Below are 24,581 nucleotides of genomic sequence, written 5' to 3'. Positions count from 1 at the left end.
TACGGTTCCAGCATTGTGGTTCAGGACATGAACTCCAGCATTAAAAATGCCTCATTCAAATCCTAGCTCTGGCCCTGGCTAGTTTTGCTCAGTGGTTAGAATGTCGGATTGAAGGGTCCGGGGTTTGATTCCAGTCAAGGACACATGCCTGGGTTGTGGGCTCAGTCCCCAGTAGGGGGCGTGCAGTAGGTGGCCAATCAATGATTCTCATCATTGATGTTTCTATCTCTTCCTCTGAAATCAATAAAAACATTTTTTAGAAAATTCTAGCTCTGTCACTTACTACCCATGAAATCTCAGTCAAACTTAATCTTTCAGTGCCTCAGTTTTTTCACCTGTAAAAGGGGAATAATATTACCACATAGGGTTGTTTTGAGAATTAAATGTACACATTTATATGCTTAGGATTGTACAAAGTGTACACGCTATATTAAAATTTTATTTCTTTTAAGGTTTCCCATTACAAGCCTCATTCCATCTTTAATAAATTGAGTCTGCTCCCTCTTTTTTTTTTTTTTTCTTTAAATCTCTTGTCAACTGTGAACTGTCGTATTTGACTTTAGGTTGCCTGCGATATTGTTGGCAAGCATTCATGTTAAGGATGACAAATAAAATGGGGTTTTGAGCTTGACCATTTTTCTTCATTTGCCCCTCTTTACCCTAAAACAACCACTCCGTTCCATGTCAACTCTTCTTTTCAGGGCCCGCAGTCTCTGCCTTCACGGTACAAGTTAATGCCTCAAAGGCCAGCTTAGTCTGGTAGAAAGAGCATTGAACTATGATTGAGGATAACCTGGGTTTTCTAGTTCTTAGTTTTCTCCATTGCTACCCTAAGTTGGATTAGCTTAATTCAACATATATTTATTGAGTGCCTAGTTTGAATCAGGTATTGTGTTCAGTCTCAAGTAGATAGAAGTAAGACAGAGTCTCTAAAGTAAGTCCTATTTCTGGGGGAAAATCAGTCAAGTAATCTATATATATAAAACCCTAATATGCAAATAGACTGAGCGCCCAAACAACCAGTCGCTATGACATGTGCTGACCACAAGGGCGCACGTGCAGAACATGGCAGGCGTCTGCGGGTGCGAGTGGTGGCAGAGGGAGTGGAGCTGCCAGCAGACAGGGGACTGGGGGCCGCAGTGGGAGGGGCCAGGCGGGGGCACGGAGGATGGGCCAAGGCCCGCCCCTGTGCCTACCGCAGCCTTGCAGCCCACAGTTCCTTTCAAGGTGCACAAATTCATGCACTGGGCCCCTAGTAGACAATAAAATAGAGATATGCACAATGGAGGCAGAAAAGGTTATCTAACCAGCCTGGGGAAAGGGGTTGCCTGGGGGGGGGGAGGGAGGAGAGAGGGGGTATGTCCCAGAAGAGGATTACTGCTTGGTCTGAGGAACCAAGAAAATGAGAGTGTAGGGAACAAGGGAAGGATAGTCCAAGCCGTAGGAAGAGCCTGTGTAAAGGTGCTAGGGTAGAGGAAAATGTCCCGTTAAGGAAATGAAGGTAATTCAATGTGGTGGGGGTTGAGGAAGCAGTAGGAGATAGACATGGAAAGACAAGATCACAAAGGGCCCTGAATACCAGTCTAAGGAGTTGAAATTTATCCTGAAGGTAATGGTAAATCATTGAAAAGTTTTGAGCAGGGAAGTGACAACATCAAGCTTGTGTCTTGCAAAGAACGCTTTGGCTATAGTGAGGGCAAAAAGATTAGAGAATGAAGGCAAGAGATTAGTTAAGGAGCTCTTGCTTTAATTTAGGCAAAATAAAAGATGAGGCCTGAGCCAAGACAGTGATGGTGGGAATGAAGAATAATGAGTTCAAGTAGAATTCCTCAGATATAACATTATACTTTGTTACCAGTGGGATGGAGTGGAGGGAGAAGGAGTTGAGAATAACTCCAGGGTTTCTGACTGAGATAGGGAACACAGACCTGGAAACCAATTTAGCATGTGTTTGGGGTTGATGGGTTCCATTTTAGACATTGGAATTTGAGATACCTGTGACAAGGAAAAGCTAGGCAAGAGGCAATTGGATACTTGGATCTGAAGCTTGGGAGAACAGTCTATGGAGAAGATGTAAATTTGTCAGCTGACAGCATATATGTAGCATAAAGATGACCAACTGAAATACAACATTTGTCTTAAAGATGACCAGCTGAAATGTAACATTTGGCCCAGACAATGTAGCCAGTAGTGTCTTTAAGAACTTGAATAAGTAGCCAGTACTGTAAACTTAACAGATTGCACATAATAATATTTCAAGTTTAAAATCTGACAATACTGACTCTCATTCCCACTAAGTACAGACCATTAGAGTTAAGTAGCAGTTGCTCCCTCCCTTTTAAGTGGACAGGTGCTCTCCAATTCAGCATGGTTCTCATCATAGTTTCATTGTTAATGCCCAGGCTAAGGGTTAGTTGCTGTTTATCATTTTGTTTCCTTATGTTTGTTCATTTTTTTACTCATTTGTATTACCTGCCTGGCATTTGCATTTGCTACCTCTGGATGAAGAAGATTGAGTGCTTAGAGAAGGCAATACTGGATCTTATTCTGTGCTAGTTAATGTACACTATGGCAGGATAATTTACCAGTTATTGATTGCTTTCTCCTATGTCTTGCCAGTGGAATGAAAAGGTAACTATTGCCCTAGCTCCGTGGTCGGCAAACTGCGGCTCGCGAGCCACATGCGGCTCTTTGGCCCCTTGAGTGTGGCTCTTTCACAAAATACCACAAAATACCACGTGTGGGCACGCATGTACAGTGCGATTGAAACTTCGTGGCCCATGTGCAGAAGTCGGTATTTTGTGGAAGAGCCACACTCAACGGGCCAAAGAGCCGCATGTGGCTTGCGAGCCGCAGTTTGCCGACCATTGCCCTAGCTGGTTTGGCTTTGTGGATCGAGCATCAACCTGTGGACTGAAGGGTCCCAGGTTTGATTCTTGTCAAGAGCACATGCCTGGGTTGTGGGTTCGATCCCCATTAGGGGGCATGAAGGAAGCAGCCAATCAATGATTCTCTCTCATCATTGCTGTTTCAATCTCTCTCTCCTCCCTTCCTCTCTGAAATCATTAAAAAATATATATATATTTTTAAAAGGTAACTGTTTTCTTTTATTACAAGAATTCTAGGTTTCTTATCTCATAGAATTGTTAATGGATTATTTTTTAGTCCCAAACTAAAGTTGCAAGACAACTTGTCTACAACCTTATTCAGGCTCTTGTGTGGGAGGGGAATTTAATTTAGCTGGGCATTCTTTTTTTTTTTTTTTAAATATATTTTATTGATTTTTTACAGAGAGAAAGAGGGATAGAGAGTTAGAAACATTGATGAGAGAGAAACATCGACCAGCTGCCTCCTGCACACCCCCTACCGGGGATGTGCCCGCAACTAAGGTACATGCCCTTGACTGGAATCGAACCCGGGACCCCTGAGTCCGCAGGCTGACGCTCTATCCACTGAGCCAAACCGGCTAGGGCATGGGCATTCTTGAAAAGGAGAAGATGGAGGATGCTGGGTTGAAAGAAGAGGAGTTGCCCAAATATAGCAGTGGGCCCAGGGACTTGGGGAAAAAGATATAGTGATGGGTAGTGATGGGTTCACTAGGAGGCATCAGGACTTCTAATGGGGAGAGCTGATTTAATAGTTAGGGTACTTTTATTGTATAGGATTGGATGTCTTTGAACTCTAGTAAGTGAGAGTTTTGAGCCAGATTTAATTTTAGAAAATTTAAGTAATTTGATGTTTCTTCTCAGTGTCATGGAACAAATTTATACACTTATCATCCCATTTAATCTTCACAACTCCTTGAAGTGAGTGTTGTTCTCCCCTTTCATGTAAGGGGAAATTGAGTTTGGAAGGCAGAGCTAAGGATTGAGAAACCCCCTTGTCCTGTGAGGAATCATTTGGGGTTTTTTGGGGTTTATTTGTGTGTGTGTGTGTGTGTTTAATATATATATATATATATATATATATATATATATATATATATATATATATATATATTGATTTCAGTGAGGAAGGGAGAGGGAGAAAGATTGAAACATCAATGATGAGAGAGAATCATTGATCAGTTGCCTCCTGCGCATCCTCTACTGGGAATCCAGCCTACAACTCGGGCATGTGCCTTTGACCGGAATTCAACCCAGGATGCTTCAGTCCGCAGGTCGACACTCCATCCACTGAGCCAAACCAACTAGGGCTGTGAGGAATTATTTGGATATAAATGACAGAAAGTACAATCCAACAGGTGTAAACAAAATAGGAATGTATGACATAACTGAAAAGTCCAGGGGTAAGGCTGGCTTCAGGTAGGAGGATGGATGCAGGGACTCAATTCAATGTCAGCAGGACTCACTTTCCACTTCTTGGCTCTCTGTCTTCTATGCTGACTGCTCTCAGGTTTTGTGTGGTAGCAGTACCATTGATGCTAAAAATGTGATGTCACTCTGACAACATCGTGACTTACGGGTTTCAATTGGTATGTGTCCATCCTTGAACTACTCATTACACTGCTCACAGGGGAATGGACTGCTTCTTCTGACAGGTCCGAGCTACACATACACCCCTGGAATAAGGGTGTGGAGGGAAGACCACTCCACCTGCACATGAACTGAGACTGAAGGAGTGGAGTGTGGTAGTTCCTTCCGAGGACATAGACATACTGTTTCCAGAAAGGTGTATGCATGCTGGTATAAAACAAAGAAAACAAAACAGATACCCACTACAGCCCTCCCTAACTTCCCCATTTTGGTTTCTGGCCCAGAGCTATCTCATTATTCTTTTATGATTTAAGGCATAACTTGAAGTATGAATACAAGTCCTCTGAAGGTTGGGAAAGAGTCTGGATGGGGCCCAGAGCAGGGATCTTGAAGGAGGGGATCTATGGGAGACCCAAACATCTGTGTGGATAGACCATTCAATGACCTAAACTCTCAATTCCTAGACCTTTTCATCTTAGAGTCCTTTACTTCTGCTCCAATCCAGCTGTGGTCATATCTGAAGCCTCATCATCAGGAACTGCTTTGCCTTCCAGTCTGACATTTCATCCTCTGACTTCAACCTTCAGATTTGTCCTAAAGATGACAATTCTTCAAACTTGTCAGGACGTCCATTCCACTGATCTTCCACTTTCTCCCAGTGCGTCAGCAACCTCTTGCCTGCGTTTCCTCCCTCTCCACAATGACTTCATGGTCAACCTCCCAAGCACTTCTCAATTCATTCTCCTTCCATCATTTCTACCTGGCAACATCCCAACTCTCTGCCTCTGCCAGACCTACCCTGTAGGAAGTGGCTCAGCGCTAATGGATAAAATCGCACATGAGTGAGTTGGTGCCCCCATAAACTCAGTCTGCAATTAATGATCAGCTCCAAGCATCACTTGAAAAGCTTTTATTCATGAGTTCCATTTATTAAGTGCCTCATGTGTGCTAGTACTGGTCTAAGTACTTGGAATACATTGTTAATCAAAACAGGAAAAGCTCCCCGCCTGTGGCACTTACATAATTCCTTAAAAAAAAATCCTTTCTACTAAAAAATCAATTCAAGCCTTCTTCACTTTTCTCAACTTCTCTTTTCCTCGCACCCCCCTACCCCCCAGCTGATGTGCCAGACCTCCACTTTTCAGAGGAATCAGAAACCATTTCCTGCCACAGTGGAAGTTGTCTCTCCGGGAGGCCTTCCTTGACCCTCCCAAGTTGGGCTGGGTGCCCTTATCCTCCCTCTCCTCCCCCACCGGTACTTTCCACACTAGATTGTAGCTTATGTCTTAATTATCTGAGGGCTGGAACTTTGTCTACCCAGTTCCCTGCGTTAACTCCAGCATCTGGTGTTTGGTATCAGGTTAGAGCTCAGTAACTTCTGGGCGAATGAATGAGAAATGGGCGGGATTTTTGTTGCGGGGAAGGGCCTGCAGCGGGACTCTTCCTCCGGCTTCCTGGTGGCTAACGCAGGAGGCACCACCTCTGGACGCCCGAATCAGCCTCCTTGGCTTCCTTGGTACCGGAGGTGGGCAGTTAAGCTCGGCCGAGATTTTGATGGGACTTTTCAGATGCCTAGGGCCAGTCCCGCTGTGGGACTCCCCCACCTCAGTTGGCGGGGGCTGTGGGTGGGGCGGCTGCGCCCAGGATCCGCGGCAGAGCTGCTGAGCGTCGATGCCTGGCCTCAGCCCCCTTTACTGCCCAACTCGCTTTCCCTCCGCCTCCCGGTCCCTCTCCTCCCTTCTTTCTTCCCTTACTCCTCCCGCCTCTTCCCTCCCCTCCCTTTCCTTCTCCATAAGGACGCTGAGTTAAGGGCCTGGCCAGCGGCCCACCTCCACTTGTCCCGAGCCAGTACCCTGCAAATGCCGCGACTGGTCAGAGGACAGTGAGACCTCCCAGAACCGCCCTCTGGGAGGGGTCAGTTTCTCAGACTGCCTGCCGAGCCAGCTCCCACAGAAGGGATGATGCCCACAGTCCCGGGGGAGTTGTTTCAAAGCAGACGAAGGAGCTGAGAGGCTGGGGATTGGGGTGTGTGTGTGTGTGTGTGTGTGTGTGTGTGTGTGCGCGCGCGCGCGCGCGCGCCCGCGCAGTGGGAATGGCGGGTGGAAAGCCAGCCTAGGCCCCTCAGGGCAGTGTCAGTGGGCAGAGGTGAGGCTGAGTCCTGATGGGCAGAAGCAGGCTCGTGATTGAGTGGAGGTCCACTGTGGTGAGGCATTCTAGCAGACAGGACAGGCCTCCGCCTTCTAGAAGGGAGGGAAATTCAAATGCCTTCACACCCAGGTATTGGTATTTTACTGCATTTATTGACAGGCTACTATGTGTCAGGTCCTGTGTTTGACAGAAAGAAACACTAGCCATGTCCCACTAGAGATTGGCGAAAATATTGCTGTTTTAAATAGTTTTTCCCATTATGAAAGTATATACTGAATTTAGAAGATATGAAAAAGTATAAGGAGGAATCCCATAAACTTCTAAAGTCAAAATAATTTCCATAGCATTTTGATGCATTTCTTTCCAGATGTTACTATTCAAATTTTTACATTGCTTAAATAAACATAGGTTTTTGTAAGGTAGGAAAGCAGTTAATATTTAGCATAAACCTTTTCTACACACTATAAACTCTTCCTAAATGTAATTTTTAATGCCTGTGTTACTCTCCGAAGTAGGATCTCTGATGTAGTGAGGTAGCTATTTATGTGGTTAGTTATTTCAGCACTGACTTCTATGAGCTTGTCTCATAAATCCCAGTTCTTGCTAAATATCCCTAAGCTCCATTTCGCATAGGCACCCCAGGCCTAACATCTTCATAACTTAGGGCATTTTCTTCTTTTGACTCAATTTGCTCTTCCTGTTGTATCCCCCAAAGTAATTAGTATCATTGAGTCACTCAAGCTAGAAACACAGCAGCCATCTACACTGCTCGCTCTTCATCTTTCCCATAAGAAGTCAGTCACCAGCTTTTGCTAATTTTCTCAGCTGTTTCTCAAATCTGTCTCTCTTCCCCATCCTTACTGTCACCCTGGTAGAGAGAGAGGAAGGGAGAAGAGAGAAATATCAATGCAAGAGCGAAACATCAACGATTGGCTACCTCCTGGATGCCCCGAGCCAGCGGGGATTGAGCCCACAACCCAGGCATGTACGCTCACCAGGGAACCCAACCTGCAACCTTTCAGTGCTGGGGACAGTGCCCAACCAACTGAGCCACACTGGCCAGGGCCCATTAGTATTTTTTAGACGTAGTTTTCTTTACTTTTCTGAACATATTTTAAATAGCTGGTTCGAAGTTTTTGTCTAGTAAGTTCAATGTCTGGGCTTCCTTGGTGTCACTTTTAATTGATTGCTGTTTTTCTCCCCATGTATGTGTGTGTGCCATTTTTTTAAAAATTTTATTTCTTTACATATCTTGTACTTTTTGTTGAAAATTGGACATTTTTAATAATATAATGTGGCAACTCTAGAATTCAGATTTTCTAGAGTTTGTTGTTACTGTTGTTTGCATAGTGATTTTTCTGAAGTAATTCTGTGAAGTCTATATTGTTTGTTGTATGTGGCCACTGCTTGGTTAGCTTAGTGGTCAGTTAATGACTGGACAGAGGTTTCATTAAATCATTGGAACCGATGAGTCTTCCAGTCTTTGCTGGATGATGTATATAATTTTGTATGTTTTCATTCTTCTAGGGCTATTTTAGAGTCACTTGCTGAAATGCGACTATTACAGAGCACTGAAGACAAACCAGAGCAACTGCACAGTCTTCAGCAACTCTCACATCCCTAAACCTGGGGGGACCATTTACAACATAATGAAGCCATCTCTTCTAGGGTCTTCCCTCTCTGCTCAGTGAGTCCCTTGTAGCTACCGACCTGTTTTAGGTGGTTGTTTCCCACTGGAGGAGTCTTCCTTTGCTTTGTCAGGGGAATCTCTAACGCCCACTCCTCTGCCCCTTAGTTTAAATGAAGGCTAAAGATTTCCCATTGCTTTCCTAGCGCCAAACCCTGCTTCATTCCCAGCTCCTATCTCAGGCACATTCTTCCTACCATTCCTACTACCTTCTCCATTCCTTTTCTGGAACCTCAACTGAAATTTAATACCTGTTAGAGAAGCAGATTGAAAATTTTGGGTTTTTACTTTTTTTTCAGTACAGCCTGGCCGACCATGCCTATGTGTCAGTTTCCATTCTTCGCATAGAATTTCCTATAAGCAGTAATTTGGAACAAGAAGAGTTCTACTTTTGAAAGAGTCCCACTTAACACTAGTGGTCCCTGGTCTGTAGGATCCAAGATACTCTGGCACTGATGCAGCCTCAGGGTAACTAACAGACAAATCTTAGCTAAGTAAAACCGTAGACTTTTAAAGCCTGTTGTGTTTACGTACCAAAGCAGCAAGGATCTAAGAAAGATTGGATTGTGACATCCAGGAAGTTTCCATGTGAAGGGCCCAGCAAATTTCCAGTTAGGGAATGACTTAGGGAAAGGTCTGAGGCAGAGCCCGAGAAAGGGTTCCAAATGTAAGCTATGAAGGAATTCAGAAAGTTGCCCAGTAAAGGTTTCGGGGGCTGATTCTTCAGAGGAGATAAAAAGTGACTTCGAGTCATGCAGGGAATGGGTCAGGAAATGACTTGTCAATGTTTTCAAAAAAAGAACCTAGACTTGAAGCAACTGAAAAATACCCTAAAGATTTACTTGGGCAAGAAGCTGGGGCAGCTGGATCAAAGTGGGACCTCTAGAAATCCGTGTGCACGGCTTTCTGCCAACTCTACATTGCCCCCTTCTGGGAAGTCCGTGGAAACTGGAAATTTAGTACCCTTCATTAATCAGGAACACTGCCTGAACACCTCTTGGAAGCTTTCCTTCCTTAATGTAGGCATTAGATTAACAAGCACCAGGAAGCCTAGATTATATGGTTTTGAGTGTGGCAGAGGTAGAGCTTACCTTTCAAGGTCCTTGCGTACATAAAACTGTTAAGTAGATAGAGACCTAATCATAGCTCCTTCCCCAGTTTACTTTCTCTCTCAGCCACCCATGTTTAAGGGATGGTCTTCAAAAGAAACCCTTAGGCAGGTCAGGAGACAAGCTGATTACAAAAAAAATTCAGTTCATACCTGGATAGTTCTCATCCTTCCCCTTCAGCTTTGAGCCAGAAAGGCCAGAGGCCCCTGAGATGTTAATCATGGCTCATGCAGACCCTTAGTCCAAGGAGAAGAGCAGACACATTTCTAGCTCTTCATACCCATTAAAAGGGATAAATTGTGTTAGAGTATGAGTGTATGAGGAACAAGAGAGACAGTCCAGAGTCACTCCAAATCAAACAATGGCAGGACATGACCCAAGCGATGAAAGTGGAGTTGTGTCCCAACAGACGCCAGCAGTGCCCCAGAGGCAGAGAACAGAGAGAAGAGTGTCTGAAGAGGATCACCACAGAGGTCAGCACCTTCTTGGAGTTTCCAGTTTAGGAAAAAGATGTTGGAGATTATTTAGGAATTCTTTCAAGGGCCAGAGAGTTCAGGGAGATAAGTGAAGTCTAAGAAGACTCCAGCTTCTAAGCCACAATCAGAAGATGTTATGAGAGTCTGGGGGATGCCCAGAAACTAAATGGCTATCTGAGTGGACAAGGGGCTCCAGTGACCAAGGAATGCTCCCTGTCTACCCCCCACCCCTCAAATTGCTGGTTGCCCAAAATTCAGGATGGCCAAGCCTTAAATATTATGGTCATACAAATAAGCTGATGATTGTCATAGTACTGTCATTACAAAGTCACACATACACACACCACCTACTATAAAAGGATTCAGGGGCTTGTCAAAGTGAGAAAACCCAATAAAGACCCCACTTCTTAGGACCTGGCTGAACCGGAATTTCCCCCCAGTTTCTTTACTGTCTTGACTTTTATACAGGGGTTTTTTTCTCTCTCTCTCTCTCTCTCTCTCTCTCTCTCTCTCTCTCTCTCTCTCTCTTTCTCTCTCTCTCTTTCTATCTCCCTCCTCCCTTCTCCTCTTTCTCCCTTGCTCCCTCCCTCCCTCCATGTATGTGTATGGTGACATAGGCATTAAAAAACCATAAATCCTCCATGTAACTTTAAGGGTAAGGCTAAAAGTGCAGGCAAAGCAAGCTTCAGGTCTTTCTCATTGAAGTGCCCCTGGCCTCAGATAGCTTGGCTTCTAAAGTCTCATAGTCCCATCTCAGAGATTGCCAGTAGGGACATGACAATTTCCTGTATCCTTTGTATTCACATGGAGGCCAGAGGCAGGTGTCTGGCCCAGCAGACCTGGATCCCAAAGCCTTAGGCCTCAGGGAAGAGCCAGGACAAGAGTTTAGCCCCAGTAAAAAGGCACAACCCTACTAGAAGATCCAAAATAGGAGAGCACTGAGTAGGAGATGCAGGATTGGGGCTCTCCCTGCCCAGGCCATGGGATTAGCAGACATCCTTGTGAGTAAGAGCCCTTGGTTTCTGCACTGGAAGGAGCACGCTCCTTCTGAAAGTACCTTGAATAAAAGGACGAAACTGTTTTCACTGGCATTGTCCCAGGGAAAAAGGCAAGGGCAGAAAAGCCTATTCAGTGTCAACTTCTGTGGAGCCCAGGACCAGGTGAAGGCAGAGCTGTCTTCATGGCACTGGGGACACGAAGCCCAGTGGGGCATGGTCATCATGGGCTGGATCCTGGGGAAGAATCAGGGCTTAGGTGCAGAGGAAAATCAGCCCCAGGACAAAGTCTAGGCCCAGCAGAGCCCACAATAGGCATTCCTTCGACTACAGGGCTCCTCTCTACCAAGATCCAAGGAAAGCGACGAGTGCACCCTGCAGTCAGCACAGCACGCAGGCCCTGAGGACCAGAGCTGTCTCAGCAGGACAGGTGGCTCAGAGACCAGGACACACATCGCTGGAAAATTATGGGATTTGAGGATCAGCTACGATGTCCATGCCTCCCAGGGAGCCTATGTTCCCAGCCAGACCCCACCAGCATGGACCAAAGATCCCAGGTACCTCCAGCTCTCCTCCCCACTGCCTCAGGCTCTTTCTGTGGGGATATGTCTTTTCTAGTCATCCAGAAAGTCCTCTTCTGTCTCCTCCTATGAGGGAAATTTCTCTTGAAGGAAAATTTAGTTCATGTAGAGAAAATCTTTTCATTCGTGTGATAGCACATCCTTCAAAGAGGATAGTCTCTGTTTCTCATAAAAAAGGATATTTATTATTTCCAAATAGATTTGTTTCTTCTTATAGTGAGTGGTATCTTCTGTCTTTGTTGTGTGGAGTATGTTTTAGAAATCCCGGAAGTCTGGGCTTAGAGGAAGGAAGGAATCGGCTTCACCTTATACTGAAGTCCTGTTTGGCTTCTCAAAGGGGACCAGGGCCCCGGAGGAAGGTTGATAGTGGCACTGCACACCCACCTCCAGCCCAGGCTCATTGCTTCTGGTCAGATGATTATATATATATATATACACACACACACTAGAGGCCCAGTGCACAAAATTCATGCACAGGTAGGGTCCCTAGGCCTGGCCAGCGATCAGGGCCAATCAGGTTCCCTGCCTCCCCACCTCCTCCTTCCCTCGCTCCCTCAGCGCCCCACTGCCACTGGTCGCCCGCCATGTTCCGTGCTGCCCCCTGGTTCAAGTGATCGAACTCCCAGTCTCCCGGTCGAACTCCCAAGGGGACACTTTGCATGTTAGCCTTTTATATATATAGATATCCTTCCCTGAGGATGTTTTTATTGATTTGAGAGAGAAAGAAAGAGAGAGAGAGAGAGAGAAACATCAAGAGGATCAGTTGCCTCTCATAAGCGCTCCAATTGGAGATCGAGCCTCTCTTATGTGATCAACTGGGTATGAAACCTCAACCTAGGTATGTGCTCCAACCAGGAATCGAACCTACAACCTTTTTGATGTACAGGATGATGCTCCAAACAACTGAGCCACCCGGCTGGGGCTCAGATGCCATATTTTTAAAATATTTTATTTTTTTCATAATACTGTCATTACAAAAAATACAAAAAAAAACCTACTATAAAAACATTCAGGGGCTTGTCAATGTGAGAAAACCTAAAGACCCCACCCCAGGACCTTGCTGAAGCAGTCTTACCCTAGATCCTGCACTACTGGATCTTTCACATCTCTGGGAATGGGGTGGAGTCACATAGGCATCAAAGGGCTGGAAATTTCCCACACAGCCTCCATGAAGGGTAAGAAATAAGTAGTTACACATATCACAAAAATGGGATTTGGAAGTTTTGGGGTGGCGAGGCCCTGAGTTCAGAGGTGTGGGGAGAAACCTGTGACCCTGAATCTCTTGCTGGGGAATAGCTGCCACCTGACCCCAAAGCCCTTTCCCTTCCTGATGAAGGCTGGGAGATGGATCCTGCCCCCCACCTCTTAGCTTTAATACAGCAGGCGCCCTTCCCCTCCCTCCATGCTTGCACACTCCTGAGAGTAACAGGGAGGACAGAGCTTTCAGCTCTGTGGGGTCTGGGCAGGGGAGCTTTCCTGGAGGCTGCTGAGGGCCCGGTTCACCTCCCTGCCCCAAATGAAAAGTGTCTCGTGCTCAATGGCCCGGTTATGGACCTTCCCTTTCTATCTCAACCTGGGAGAGGCACAGACAGCTCTAGGTGTGTGTGAATATGTGTGTGATAACCTCGGACACTGTGGACCAGGGGGTGGGGCTGGGGTGGGAAAGCAGTGTCCTTTCTATCCTCTTCCTCCCCCATAGGTGGGAACCAGAGGGAAGGGAGAGGCGAGGTGTCAGCAAAGCTGAGCAGGGAAGGAGGGTATGCTATTTACAGGCGTGGACAAGGAATCTCTATATCTTCAAGTAGCACTCAGGTCACTCTCCAGCCACTGGAGTGGGAACTGGATTCAAAGCTAGTGACATGAAAATTGACCCCTGGTCTGGGCTAGTTCTCCCCACCTCCCTCCCACTCCCCCAAGGCAGCCCAGCTCTGAAAGGGGTCAGGGACAGGAACATTTTCCTGAAAAAAAACAGTGGCTTTTTTTTGCATTTAAAAAAGTTGCCAGTGTCCAGTGGACATCAAGTTGGGTGCACATTGGGTGGGGTGAGTGAGGGGGTATTGCTGTGGTAGACTCTGGGCTGGCTGGGGCAGAGCCTAGGAACAGGGCAGGTGCTGCTTAAGGATCTGTCGTGTCTGTGGTGTTAATCTGTCTGGGAAGCGAACTTTGAACTCAACAATGAGGTCTCCCCGTTGGGTGGGCACCTTGGGGAAGGGAAGGCCCTCCCCACGGAGTCTCTTCACGGTGCCTGGCTTGATGACATCATTGCAGGGCAAAGCGATCACTCGGCCATCAATGGTGGGAATGTTCACGGTACAGCCACACAGTGCCTGGGGAAAATGAGGCAGATAGTGAGGAAAAGGTGGGGTAGAGTGACTGGGAAGAGAGAAAAAGATTAAAATGGGGAAAGAACGTCCCTGTTACCCCCCCTCATCACACACACAACCTGACCCAGGCCGCACCTCCTTGAGGCTGATCAGGGCACTGTAGAGCACGTTGGTACCATCTCGGCGGAAGTGAGCGTGGGGCTTGTCTTTGAGCACAAAGACTATGTCAGCAGGGATGTTGTCAGGTGTGGCATCACCCTCTTTGGGGAAGGTGATCTTGGTGCCTTCCTTCCAGCCACGCTTGATAACAATGTGCAGGATCTTGTCCTCGGTGCGCACAGTTCTCCCATCAGGGTTGAGGCGCCGCCTCGTGATCTTCATACGCTTGGTGGAGCCGTGGTAGATCTCCTCCAGGGACACCCTCAGCTCATGCACCACAGGTGGGTCCTGCACCTTGCGCCGAGGGTACAGTGGTTCGGGGGCTCGCCTTGGACCCCTACTCAGCCCATTGAAGCCAAAGCGGCCGAAGGCGCCAAATGGGTCCTCATCATCATCCACATCCATGTCATCTGGATCAAAACCACTGAACGGTCGAGTGGAACGAGTGCTGGCAAAGAAGATATCGAAGGGGTTGGAGCCACCAAAGAAGGAGGCAAAGGTGGCATGGGGGTCCCCGTGGAAGGTGTAGTGAAAGGAGCCACTGGAGCCACCTGACGAGCCACCGCCAGTCTTCAGGCCTGGAGGGAGGAGAAGTTAGGGACAGTGTGGCTGGTATGGGCCCACCCCAGTCTCCTCTCCCTGCTTTCTAGCTCCCAACTCATGGACCTAGAGAAAGACGAAATGTTTAATTCCCAGAGAGAGGGCTGGCCTAATACAGTAAGAAAGTTCTCTGGCAAGATTAATTTTTATTCTTAATTATATTTTTAATAAAACACATCTGAGGTTCAAAGAGGCTGAGTTTCCCAATGGGTGGAAAAGCTAAGAGTAGAAGTCTTAGAGGATGTGACATCCAGTCCTGTAATCTCTCCCATGTAACCATGACTCAAAGATGTCTCAGAGCTTTGTGGCTGGCCTGGGGTCACATTACAAGTCATATCTGGCTCTGAAATCTTTGCTTATCTCCAAAGACCCACAGAGCATGAGGCAAGTGGGCAAGATTTGATGACACAGGGGCTAGTAAGTGACTTGTCCTAAATCATGTGGGGATATGGTCCAGGAGGAGGCCCACTCTCACTCTGCTTCTAGCAATTTCTTCTTTCCCTGACTTCTGCCAAATGGGAAATAAGGAGGGCTCCCCAAAGCAGGAAAGCTCATTAGCTTGGAGGTGAGGAGCTACTTCTTTAGAAAGTTTTCAAATGCTTTGTTCCCATAGTCAGGGCTCACAGTGTTGCACAACTGCAGGGGGTGCCATTCACACATTGTATAGACATAGACTACAATGGGAATGGAGTTCCCTGGAGTTATATAACACCAAGCCTTCCCCTCACAATATCAGAGCAGCCAAAATGCATGAATGAGCTGGCACATTGTGGGTGGGGACCCCAGCTGCTCTTGCTGGAGTTAGGTCCTGTCTAAGGAGGCAGCCTTAATGGGGAGATGGCAGTGGTGAGGATGGGGATAGTAGGGCACAGAGGAAGGAGCGAGGTGGGTATTAACACTGAGAAGTGGTCTATAACATGTAGACTTAGGGTGGAGCCCAAGCTACGGGAAGGGACTCTTTTTTTAAGGCCTTTTATCTAGAATTTCAATTGGCTATGGAAGCCAGAGCCTGATTTAGCCTCTTATTTCATTAGATTTGGATTTCATTAGAGGCCAAGTGGCAGGCAGTTCAGAGACTTGTGGCAGCGGCCTTTTCACCCCTTCCTGAAGACGCGGGGTCTGTTCTTTCCTTCTGTTGAGGTGTGATTATCAGGTGAGTTCAAGAAGCTTAGCAAAGCTCAGCAAAAGAGGGAGGTTGGACTAATGACAACAGGAAGGGGTAATTTCTCTGTGGGGATTCCTGCTGTACCACTACCACCCCCTTTTCAAGCTGGGAACAACTTGTCCCCAGCCAGGGCTGAGTACAGAGTCTATGTGCACAACTGTTCTGTCTGGCTGATGGGGAGGAGGCAGGGCGGACAGAAATATAACCCACATTTCCAAGGCTGCTTTTCCCTCCCCAGGCTCTGGCTGTCTCCTTAAGGCTGTGCTGCATCCTCCTGGGTTGCAGATCTGCTTTAGAACCCAGTGTCTGGGCCTAGGGGCTGAGCTTTGCCCTTCACTTAGGCTTGGCCATGCAGGAGGGTTAAATTTCCAGCTCTCTCCCAGCTCTCACCTTCCTAAACAAAGGTGAGGCAAGTGGAGGAATGAGTGCAATTCCCAGAAAGGTCACATGGTGGCATGGTGTCTGCAACTCGACCCTCTTTCCCCACCTCACCTCCCATTCCTCCATCCCAGAGGAAAAACAAATTCTTAGCTAAGAAAGTAACCCCCCCCCCCCCCCCCCCCGCCCCGGCCCAAGACGCCCGGTGAATCTGGGAGTTGGTAGGTGAGCAGGGGAAAATGGAAGGAACTAGTGGCATGGAGACATACGAGAGGGAGCTGGGAGGACTGGGGTGCCAGAAGATAATGGCCTGGGACACAAAGCAAGGAGGAGGAGAGGAAAAGAACATTCTTTTGAGTGCCTACTCTGTCCCAGGCACAGTGCATATGGTTAGCCTATCTAATTGGAGGCTACAGTGGGGAGAGTAAGGGGGGAATGTAAAAGAAAGGTGCATGCAGTTAGGGAGGAAGGACAGTTTCTCCGGGAAGGAGAGTCCTCAGCTGTGACTATGTCTCTTAATATAGCCTGACAGGTGCCTGTGGCTGGCGGGTGGCAGGCGGCCCTGAGGGGCAGGCCCAGAATTAGCTGCTACATCATGCCCGTGGGATGTGCTGGGAGGGGCCGCCCTCTCAGAGGCTTTATTTGGGCCTTTCCTGCCACCCTGTGCGTGGCCACCAGCTACCCCAGGGAGGGGGCAACATGCCAGCAGCAGTTTCCCTTCCACCCTTGGATCTCTGCCACTTCCTCAGGGAGGCGAAGCCATACCTCTGTTCTGATGGCCTCAAGTGGGCAGAGAAGGGAACAAGCATGTCTCTAGCTCAGTGCTCCAGTGGTTAGTTCCCAGGCTGCTTAAGGGTCAAACTTTTATGCTGATGAATGTAAATGCTCTGTCCTCAGAGAGCCACACACTCCCTTTCCCTAACCTTCCTCATCAGCCAATGAAGCAGCAGGGACTTCAGGCTGGACTAATAAGGGCTGGGAAGGGGGAGTGGGAGGGGGAAGGCCTCTGATTCTAGCTTCAGACCTCGCTCAGACCTGAACTTAAGCAGGGAGAGGGGCAGAGAGAGGTGGGGGGAACTATGGTAAGCTGAGGCTGGGAAGTGGGTGGTCTCTTCTTTCCTCTGGGTGTCAATGTTAGGAACACTTGCCTCCCTCACCCTTACTCAGTCTCCAGTTCCTGGTTATGAGAACTGGGTCACCTGGGACCCCAGACAAGGACAGGGGTCCAATAGCAGGCTGGAGCGCTGCTCTTACCTTCCTCCCCATACTGGTCATACAGGCCTCGTTTCTTAGGGTCACTCAGCACATCATAGGCCTCTGCAATTTCCTTAAACTTCTCCTCAGCATTGGGTTCTTTGTTCTTGTCTGGGTGGTACTTCAAGGCCATCTTCCGATATGCTTTCTTGATCTCATCCTCATTGGCTCCCGAAGGGATCCCAAGAATCTTGTAATAATCCTTTCCCATCACAGCCACTGGACCGGCACTGGTCTCCTTGTTTCTGAAAGAAATCCAGGGCCAATCCTTGGTGCTTCTATTCCCTTCTGCCCCAGTCTTGCTCCTGATGATCCTGCAATCCCTAAAAGTCACAGTGTGACTTTTCTGTGGGCCTCTGTCTCCCCATCAGTAAAACGAAAGGTTTGGACTAGATGATCTCTTCCAGCTTGGACATTCTAAGATTCTGTGATTCTTTCCTCAGTTCCTGGGTTTTCCCAGCAGCAGGCGGGGGGCTCTGGCCCACTTCTTGGAGCTAGGCTAAGGCCCACATCCTTGGGTCGAACTGAGGATCCCCAAAAGGACCTGCTGAGTGAGGTGGCACCATGGACTGACAAAGCCACGCACCGAAGCTGGTGAAGATCAATGTACGGGGTGAGGTCACCTGAGTATCGTGGTCTCCTACGCCATGCCTCAGGCATGGTGCCCAGGCTAAGGGCAGCTGGGGCAGTGGCCTAGGACTGGGGACAGGCCTACATCTTCAGCCAGCTGTCCTGGCCAACCGGGCTGAGTCAGGGTGTGGGTGCCTGGAGTTCTCTCTGCATTGGAGACCCCAGGCACCCCTGCTCTCCATCCCCAGACTATGCTAAGCCTCACATGTGACTCAGATCAGAGGATGACTCACAGCCTTTGGTAACTGCCATTTCTAACTCCCTCATTAGTAGGGGATGATCACTGTCCTTCCCCCAATCAGGGCAACTGTTCCCTTTACTCATCTCCCAGTGTCTACACACAAAATGTGTGTGAAGACATGTCTGTGCCGCCTAAGCACTAATGTTAGGGAACAAAAGCATCCTGGTGACAGGGCCTTTTAAACCTTAGTTGTTAGGAGGCAGTTGGGCACTAACCACCATTTCCTTAATACCTACCCTCTGTCTCACCTGCCCAGTGGTTTAGGATCTGGCCCACACTCCTCTGATAGTCCCTTCTAAGCTGGATGCAGGGCATTTGTTATATGAGGGAGAAACATGAGGCTCCAATTCTTCCATGCCAATCTCCCTCCACCAATGACCCTGTGGTGAATATGCAGGGAAGGGGACATTCCTGTATCTAAAGCTTTTTGGGAGAATGGCCAGAAGCCATTCTCCAGCCCTTCTGAGATTTGGCCAATGCCAACCCCTACCAAAGCCCGGAGAACCGGAGTCTTTCTAGCAATGTCCTGGGCTAGCAGCCACAGCTAAGGCCTGCTTTTCTGCCTCTGACTACTTCAGCGAGGGGTACAGGGTTTCCTGGCAGGAGTGAGGGCTGTAATGGGTATGGTAGGTAGGTACTCCAGATAGGTAGGGACTATGGCCCTAGCTCCTGCCCCCACAGGGCTTGTTGCAGGTGGCTAGGTTGACTCATGGTTCTGGGAGTCACCTCACTCTGACAAAGAGAAGGCTCCCAAAAGGTGGGTACTCCCCTCCTCCCCCGTATCAGTATGTCACGGCTGGTGGGGGAGGCGGGGGTTGGAGGAGGCAGAGAAGAAAGAGCAGCTGGGGGAGGGCAGCCATTTTCGGAAGCAGCAGTAAAAGCCGTTTGAGCGGGAGCTGGGGGTGGTCTGCCATCTCTGCCTTGGCCCACATCTTCTTTCCCCAGGGACTGGGAAGGAATCCTAGCACACCAGCAGGGTGCCCCAGGGAACTATAGCAGCTTCCAGGCAGAGGGCAAATAAAAGACTTGCCACTTCTCCCACCATCCTCTTGATGTCCCTGCATTACCTCTTCATTTGGCCAGCTTCCTCCCTGGCACCCACCTGCTAGCTGTTCTAGATCTATAATTCTCTTGCCTCCACAGACACAGGGTGATCTCTTTCAAGAACTGCCCTTTTCTCCCTCCCTCCCCCTACCCAAAAGCCACGCGTTGGAATGACAAAGGAGCCCCATGGCATGGCACTGCCTTTGATGGAGAAGAAAGGATGTTAATGCTGAGGCAGGAATGAAAAACGAGGAGAAATGGCAAGGGGGACTGGTTTAGGGAGGGGAGATGGCTGATACAGAAAATGAAGTACTGATGGAGGGGGATAAAGGGTGACCAATGGCAGTGGCTGCGGTAGAAAATGGGTTACCAGGGGGTTGAAAGAGAGATCCAGAGAATTAAAATACTGGAGATGTTTGTGGAAAATAAATGGATGCCTGGAGGGTTTGAGATGAATGATAAGGTGTACACTTCATTCAAATGTAGGGGTGCGGTAGAAGGCACTTACATGTAATGGGAAGGAGATGAGGATGAAATGGAGGAAGCGAGGAGGCAATGGAGGGGGGTGTGATGTGGAGGATTTGACTTGGTACGGGCATGAGTGCCATTCTCCGGAGGGACTTACCGAAACTTTACAAACCCATTCAGCGTCCACGCTCGAAGTTTTAAGGGCTCCAGCTGAATTTTAAACATCAAGCTGGCTAAGAAGTCTTCTCCCCAGAAGTGTGGGAAGCTCCGGAAAGCTCCTCGGGCCTGCAGTGGGGATGCTGCTGGGGATGGGCAGGAGAGCACTGTGCGCTTAAACATGCCCAGCCCAGCCCCTCACCTCTGCTCGCTCCGCTGGAGCCTGCTTGCAAAGCTGCAGCTCTGGCAGTCACCTCCTCGGGTCCTCAGAGGCACTTACCCAGCAAGGCCTGTCCCGTGCAACAGGAGCTGGACCTGATGCCCAGGCGTGGAGAGGGAAGGGATGGGGTCCAGTGGCCACCAGCTCTTAAGGGCGGCAATGTCTGGCTGCTTGTGAATGGCTGTGTGACCGTGTGGCAGTAAGGCTGGCAGTGCGAGCGTGCGTGCGAGTGGCAGCGTGTGTACCTGTGACAGGTGTGATTGTCTGTGAGGGCCCGAGAAGCCCTAAGCTCCTCTGCCTCTCTGTCGGGGAGGACCCGACCCCAATCCCCCAGAACCTACTCAATGAAGTCACTGACAGGGAGTCTCCTCCCTCGCAGATGGGCGGGGAGGGGAGGGGCGGGGCAGAGCCGACCCCGCCGGGACAAAAGGCGCGGCGAGCAGAGGGGGAGAGAGAAGGGGGCTCGGGCGGGGGAGGGTGGTCGGTGATGTCACCGGTGCTGGGTGGCTGGGCCGGCTCAGAAACGCCTCCTCCCCGGCGGAACCCAATCCGACCTGGCCCGACCCTCCCCCGGCTCAGACGCTGGCCGTCCCCTGGAAGAGGGTCGCGGAAAACGAGCACCTGGCAGAGCCTGAGTCCCCGCCGCCCTACCGCAGAAGAGCCGATGGGCCCTCAGTGTCCCAACCCCCGGACACCAGGACCCCTGACTTCGCGACGCCCACACGCCCACGATCCCCGAGTCCTAGATCGGCGCCCTCACCGGTGAGGAGCTGCGGGCGCCTCCGCGATCCGTCCGACAGCCACTGCCCCCTCCCCCGGCTCCGGCTCCGCAGCCTCCACTCGGGACAGGAGTCGCCTGCCCGCCGGCCGCAGACAGCGGGCCCGGGAACCCGCCCCCACGGCTCCGCCCCCACGCTTCCCATTGCGCCGCCTGCCCGTCACTCAGCTCAAACCTCTGTTGTAATTGGACAGTTTTCTACGAGTAGCTGGGCGAAAGCCGCCCATTCTCCACCCCTGTCACCCGGCCACACGCGCACACACTCCGGGCAGCGATTGGTGGGGCTCTGATTGGTGCGCTCGGGGATCCGTCAACCACGCCTCTTCACGATCGCTCTCTGTCATTGGTGAAGGGGCCAGAGGGTGGCAACTCCACGCGCCCTTTGATTTTATTGGTTCATTTGCGGGGCTCAGACCCGAGCCGGGAGGTGGGGTGCGCTGCTATATTAGTCCAATCTCCGGTTTGGGAAGGTGGGACGTACTGGCCACAGCTGGAATCCCGGGAGAACCTTCTGGAACCCGTGCAATGTCAAAGGTAGCCTTAAAGGAAAAGCGCGCCCACCATGGGCGGTGACCCTGGGCATTTCCCCCTCATCATTTTGGAGGGTAGGAGAGAGAATAGTGCACTCTGGGAGGTGTAGTCTCTGGAGTGGAGTCAAAAGGTCGCCCCTCCTTAACCTGTTTTCTACCCAACTGTGATCTGTCTTCGACCTGATTTCGCTTTACCTGACGTGACCTTTCAAACAGGCCTGGATTTCAAAACAGGCCCCGGCGGACACGCAGAGTTTGAGGGCCCTGCTCTCGCCTTTGCAACCTGGTAGCTCCCCCAGGTCTAGCGCCGCCCTGATTCCCTTTCCGAGTCCCCTTCTCTTCTCGGTATAACCCCGCATCCCAGCTGCCTCACAAGCACCCCACAGCCCCCATTAGAGTTCTCTCTATGGTCTTTCACCCCATTTTCCCTTTGAAGTCCTACATTTTACACCCCCACCCTTGCTTTTCCCTCTTCTTGACCCCATGTGATCTCCAGTCTCCCCCCCTGGCCCCCCCACCCCCTCACCCCCGCCAAGATCCCCTGGCTTATCCTATTCTTAATTCTTTCTGCTCCTATGATCTCTCCTATCCTAGCGCCCCGCCTTAGCCCTTCATCCGAGTTCCACTTGATCTCAACACCCTCGGAATCGTACATTTCAGTCCCACCCCACCCCCATTCCCCATTAAATCTCAGCCCGGTGTCCCCGCTGTTCAGAGCAGGCAGGGCTGCGGAGGCGGTCACCAGCGGAAGCCGACGCTCGAGCAGACACGGTGCCTGGCGCCCACGTCACTGTCTCCCAGGCCCATCTGTGCTACAGAGAAGGGGGCGGAGGTGGCGGGGGATGGGGGGAGGTAGCCTCGGGGTGAAGAGGGAGAAGGAGTTCTTGGAGGGTTTGAGGACAGAGGAAGGGCCAGGGCAGAAGCTCTCACCTCTCTTTCTTGGCCGTTTTTTTCAGAGACAGAGTGTGGACACCCATGAGGTCGTGCAAACTGGATAGAGCTGGAAACTGAGGCTGGTAGAGCATCAGTCCCTAGGCTACAGAGCAGAGCAGGAGAGGCGGAGGGGACTGCAGTCTCCACTACCTGTCTTCTTTCTGGTACTCACTATGGGTGTCCAGGTGTAAAGAACTGTGAGGTCTGAAGAAAGGAAAGGAAGTGGGGTGGGGTGGGGTGGGGGATGGAGAAGAGGTGGGGTTTGGGGGATAAGGAGAGAAGGGAGGGAAGATAGGATGAGATCCCCTGACCGGTTTGGCTCAGTGGATAGAGCGTCGGCCTGCAGACTGAGGGGTTCCAGGTTCGATTCCGGTCAAGGGCATGTACCTGGGTTGCGGGCACATCCCCAGTGGGAGGTGTGCAGGAGGCAGCTGATCGATGTTTCAAACTCCCTATCTCTCTCCCTTCCTCTTTGTAAAAAGTCAATAAAATATATTTTTTAAAAAAAGATAGGATGAGGGGGTTGAGGAAAGGAGGGGAGGGGAGATAGGTAGGAGATGAGAAGATGAGAAGGGGAACAAGGAATAGAAGGGAGGGGATTTGGGGTGAGCAGCAAAGGCATGGGAGAGGTGGAGTGAGGAAGACTGCGACAGGGAGGGGAGGTGGGGGATGAGGGAATGGAAGAGTGGGACCTGGAGATGGGCAACGTAGGATAAGGGAGCCAGGACGGGTGCTGTCTCCTTAGATCTGGAGGCTCTCGCTCTCCTAACTCCAGACGCATGGGGGCCTGGTTTGTGGGTGGTTCTGTTTCCTCCTATTCCAGTTGTGTATTTTGCCTCCTCCAGCCTTGCCTGTGCCAACACGGAGGCAGAAAATTTAGTCACCGGCCCTTAACCTGGTCCTTGTGAATGCTAACGTGTAGGCTTAGCACTCTGAGGGTTCCGGGCTGTGTGTTCAGGTATTGGTGGCACGGACTCCATTGTCTGCTGGGTTCCCTATTGCCCCGATGTGTCAAGTGTGTGTGTGTGAGGAATCAGGGTGAGGCCTAGGGCAGGAAAATGGAAGCTCTGGAGACAGATGGTTGACCTCATGAGGTTACTTGCCACATCTGTGCCTCATTTTCTTCTCTGTAAAATGGGGATGGACAACAGCAGTACCTCATGGGATTATTGTGAGGGTTAATTAAGGTAACACATGATGCACCTAGTTCTGAGCCTGGCATATAGATAATCCTCACAAAATTAACTGTTAGCCTGAACGATCACAGATATCTGGGTGTGTGAGTGCATCTGTGAATGGTTGTCTGGTTGGGAGTTATTTGTACTGTTATATCTGTAATGCAATTTGTGAGCAAGAGAGAGTGTGTGTGTAATTAGTTTTGTGTGGTAGTGTGCCTGACTCTGTGTTATTTGCTGTAGGTGTGTGATTTGTGTTAGTGTGCACGTGTGATGAAATGACTGTGTAAGCCTGTGTCTGTGTGACAAAGAATGGATGAAGTGTGGCTTCATGGCTGTTGACACACTGACATCGTGTCTGCTGGTGTATGCATGCATCTGTGATCTTGTCAGTTCCAAACACCCCATTTACCCTCCCTCCCCATGGGATGTCATAATCCTAGGTGTTCCTCATTTCCTCACCCTGAAGGAACCGGAAACCTGGGGGCACACGTGGGGGTGGGTGCCAATGGGGAGGTAGACAGGAGCACATGTTCCATCCCAGACTGTGTATGGGAGGGGGAGCCCCCTATCTTGCACATATCCTAAAAGCTTCGGGGGAAGTGCTCCCCCTCCATCCCATGCTCAGTTCCCTGTCTTGTTACCATGGCAGCAGTTGCCAGGGGCTCCCTTGGTTGCTAAGATCTGGGTGTGGGAGGCTGCCAGGCACTGTTGCCAGTAGAAACAGTACCCTGGGGGAAAGGAAGACTACCCCCACAGCTGCCAGCTCTCTGCAGTGACAGGACTAGCTAGCCCTTTGACTTCTCCGGTCCCCAGATTGTACTTGTGATTTGTATGTGACAGTATTAGGGTTGGTAGGGAGCTTTAATAGGGACTAGAATACTGAGATTTACCTTCTGAGGAGAGAGGGGGCCCTAGCTTGCCCATTACTATCTTTAAGGTTGGGAGGCCTTTAGAAATTAGTGACTACCTCATTCTGTCCCCCATACCTTATATTTATCCCCTGGCAATATCTGTGCTGCGTTTTCCAGTGCTGGTGCTTATCACCTGATGCT

At 49.7% G+C, this 24,581-nt stretch overlaps 1 protein-coding gene and 1 long non-coding RNA gene across 2 annotated transcripts; one reads left to right on the top strand and one right to left on the bottom strand.

Moving 5' to 3' along the window:
- The first annotated feature begins 5,284 nt into the window (after positions 1-5,284).
- On the top strand, positions 5,285-11,685 carry LOC308527847. The gene is made up of 2 exons (XR_013996653.1): positions 5,285-8,310; positions 11,224-11,685. It is a non-coding gene; the product is annotated as an uncharacterized lncRNA (long non-coding RNA).
- A 719-nt stretch (positions 11,686-12,404) lies between these two features.
- Positions 12,405-20,073, bottom strand: DNAJB5 (DnaJ heat shock protein family (Hsp40) member B5; the record flags this gene model as incomplete). Its single annotated transcript, XM_081103272.1, has 4 exons — positions 12,405-13,798; positions 13,931-14,532; positions 17,352-17,596; positions 19,892-20,073. The coding sequence occupies 4 exons, from the start codon at positions 20,071-20,073 to the stop codon at positions 13,565-13,567; spliced, it is 1,263 nt and encodes a 420-aa protein (XP_080959398.1). The 3' UTR covers positions 12,405-13,564.
- Between the last annotated feature and the right edge of the window lie 4,508 nt (positions 20,074-24,581).

This window comes from Myotis nattereri (assembly GCF_964212035.1).
Source record: "Myotis nattereri genome assembly, chromosome: 12".
NCBI lineage: Eukaryota > Metazoa > Chordata > Mammalia > Chiroptera > Vespertilionidae > Myotis > Myotis nattereri.
This window is presented reverse-complemented; position numbering and strand designations above follow the sequence as displayed.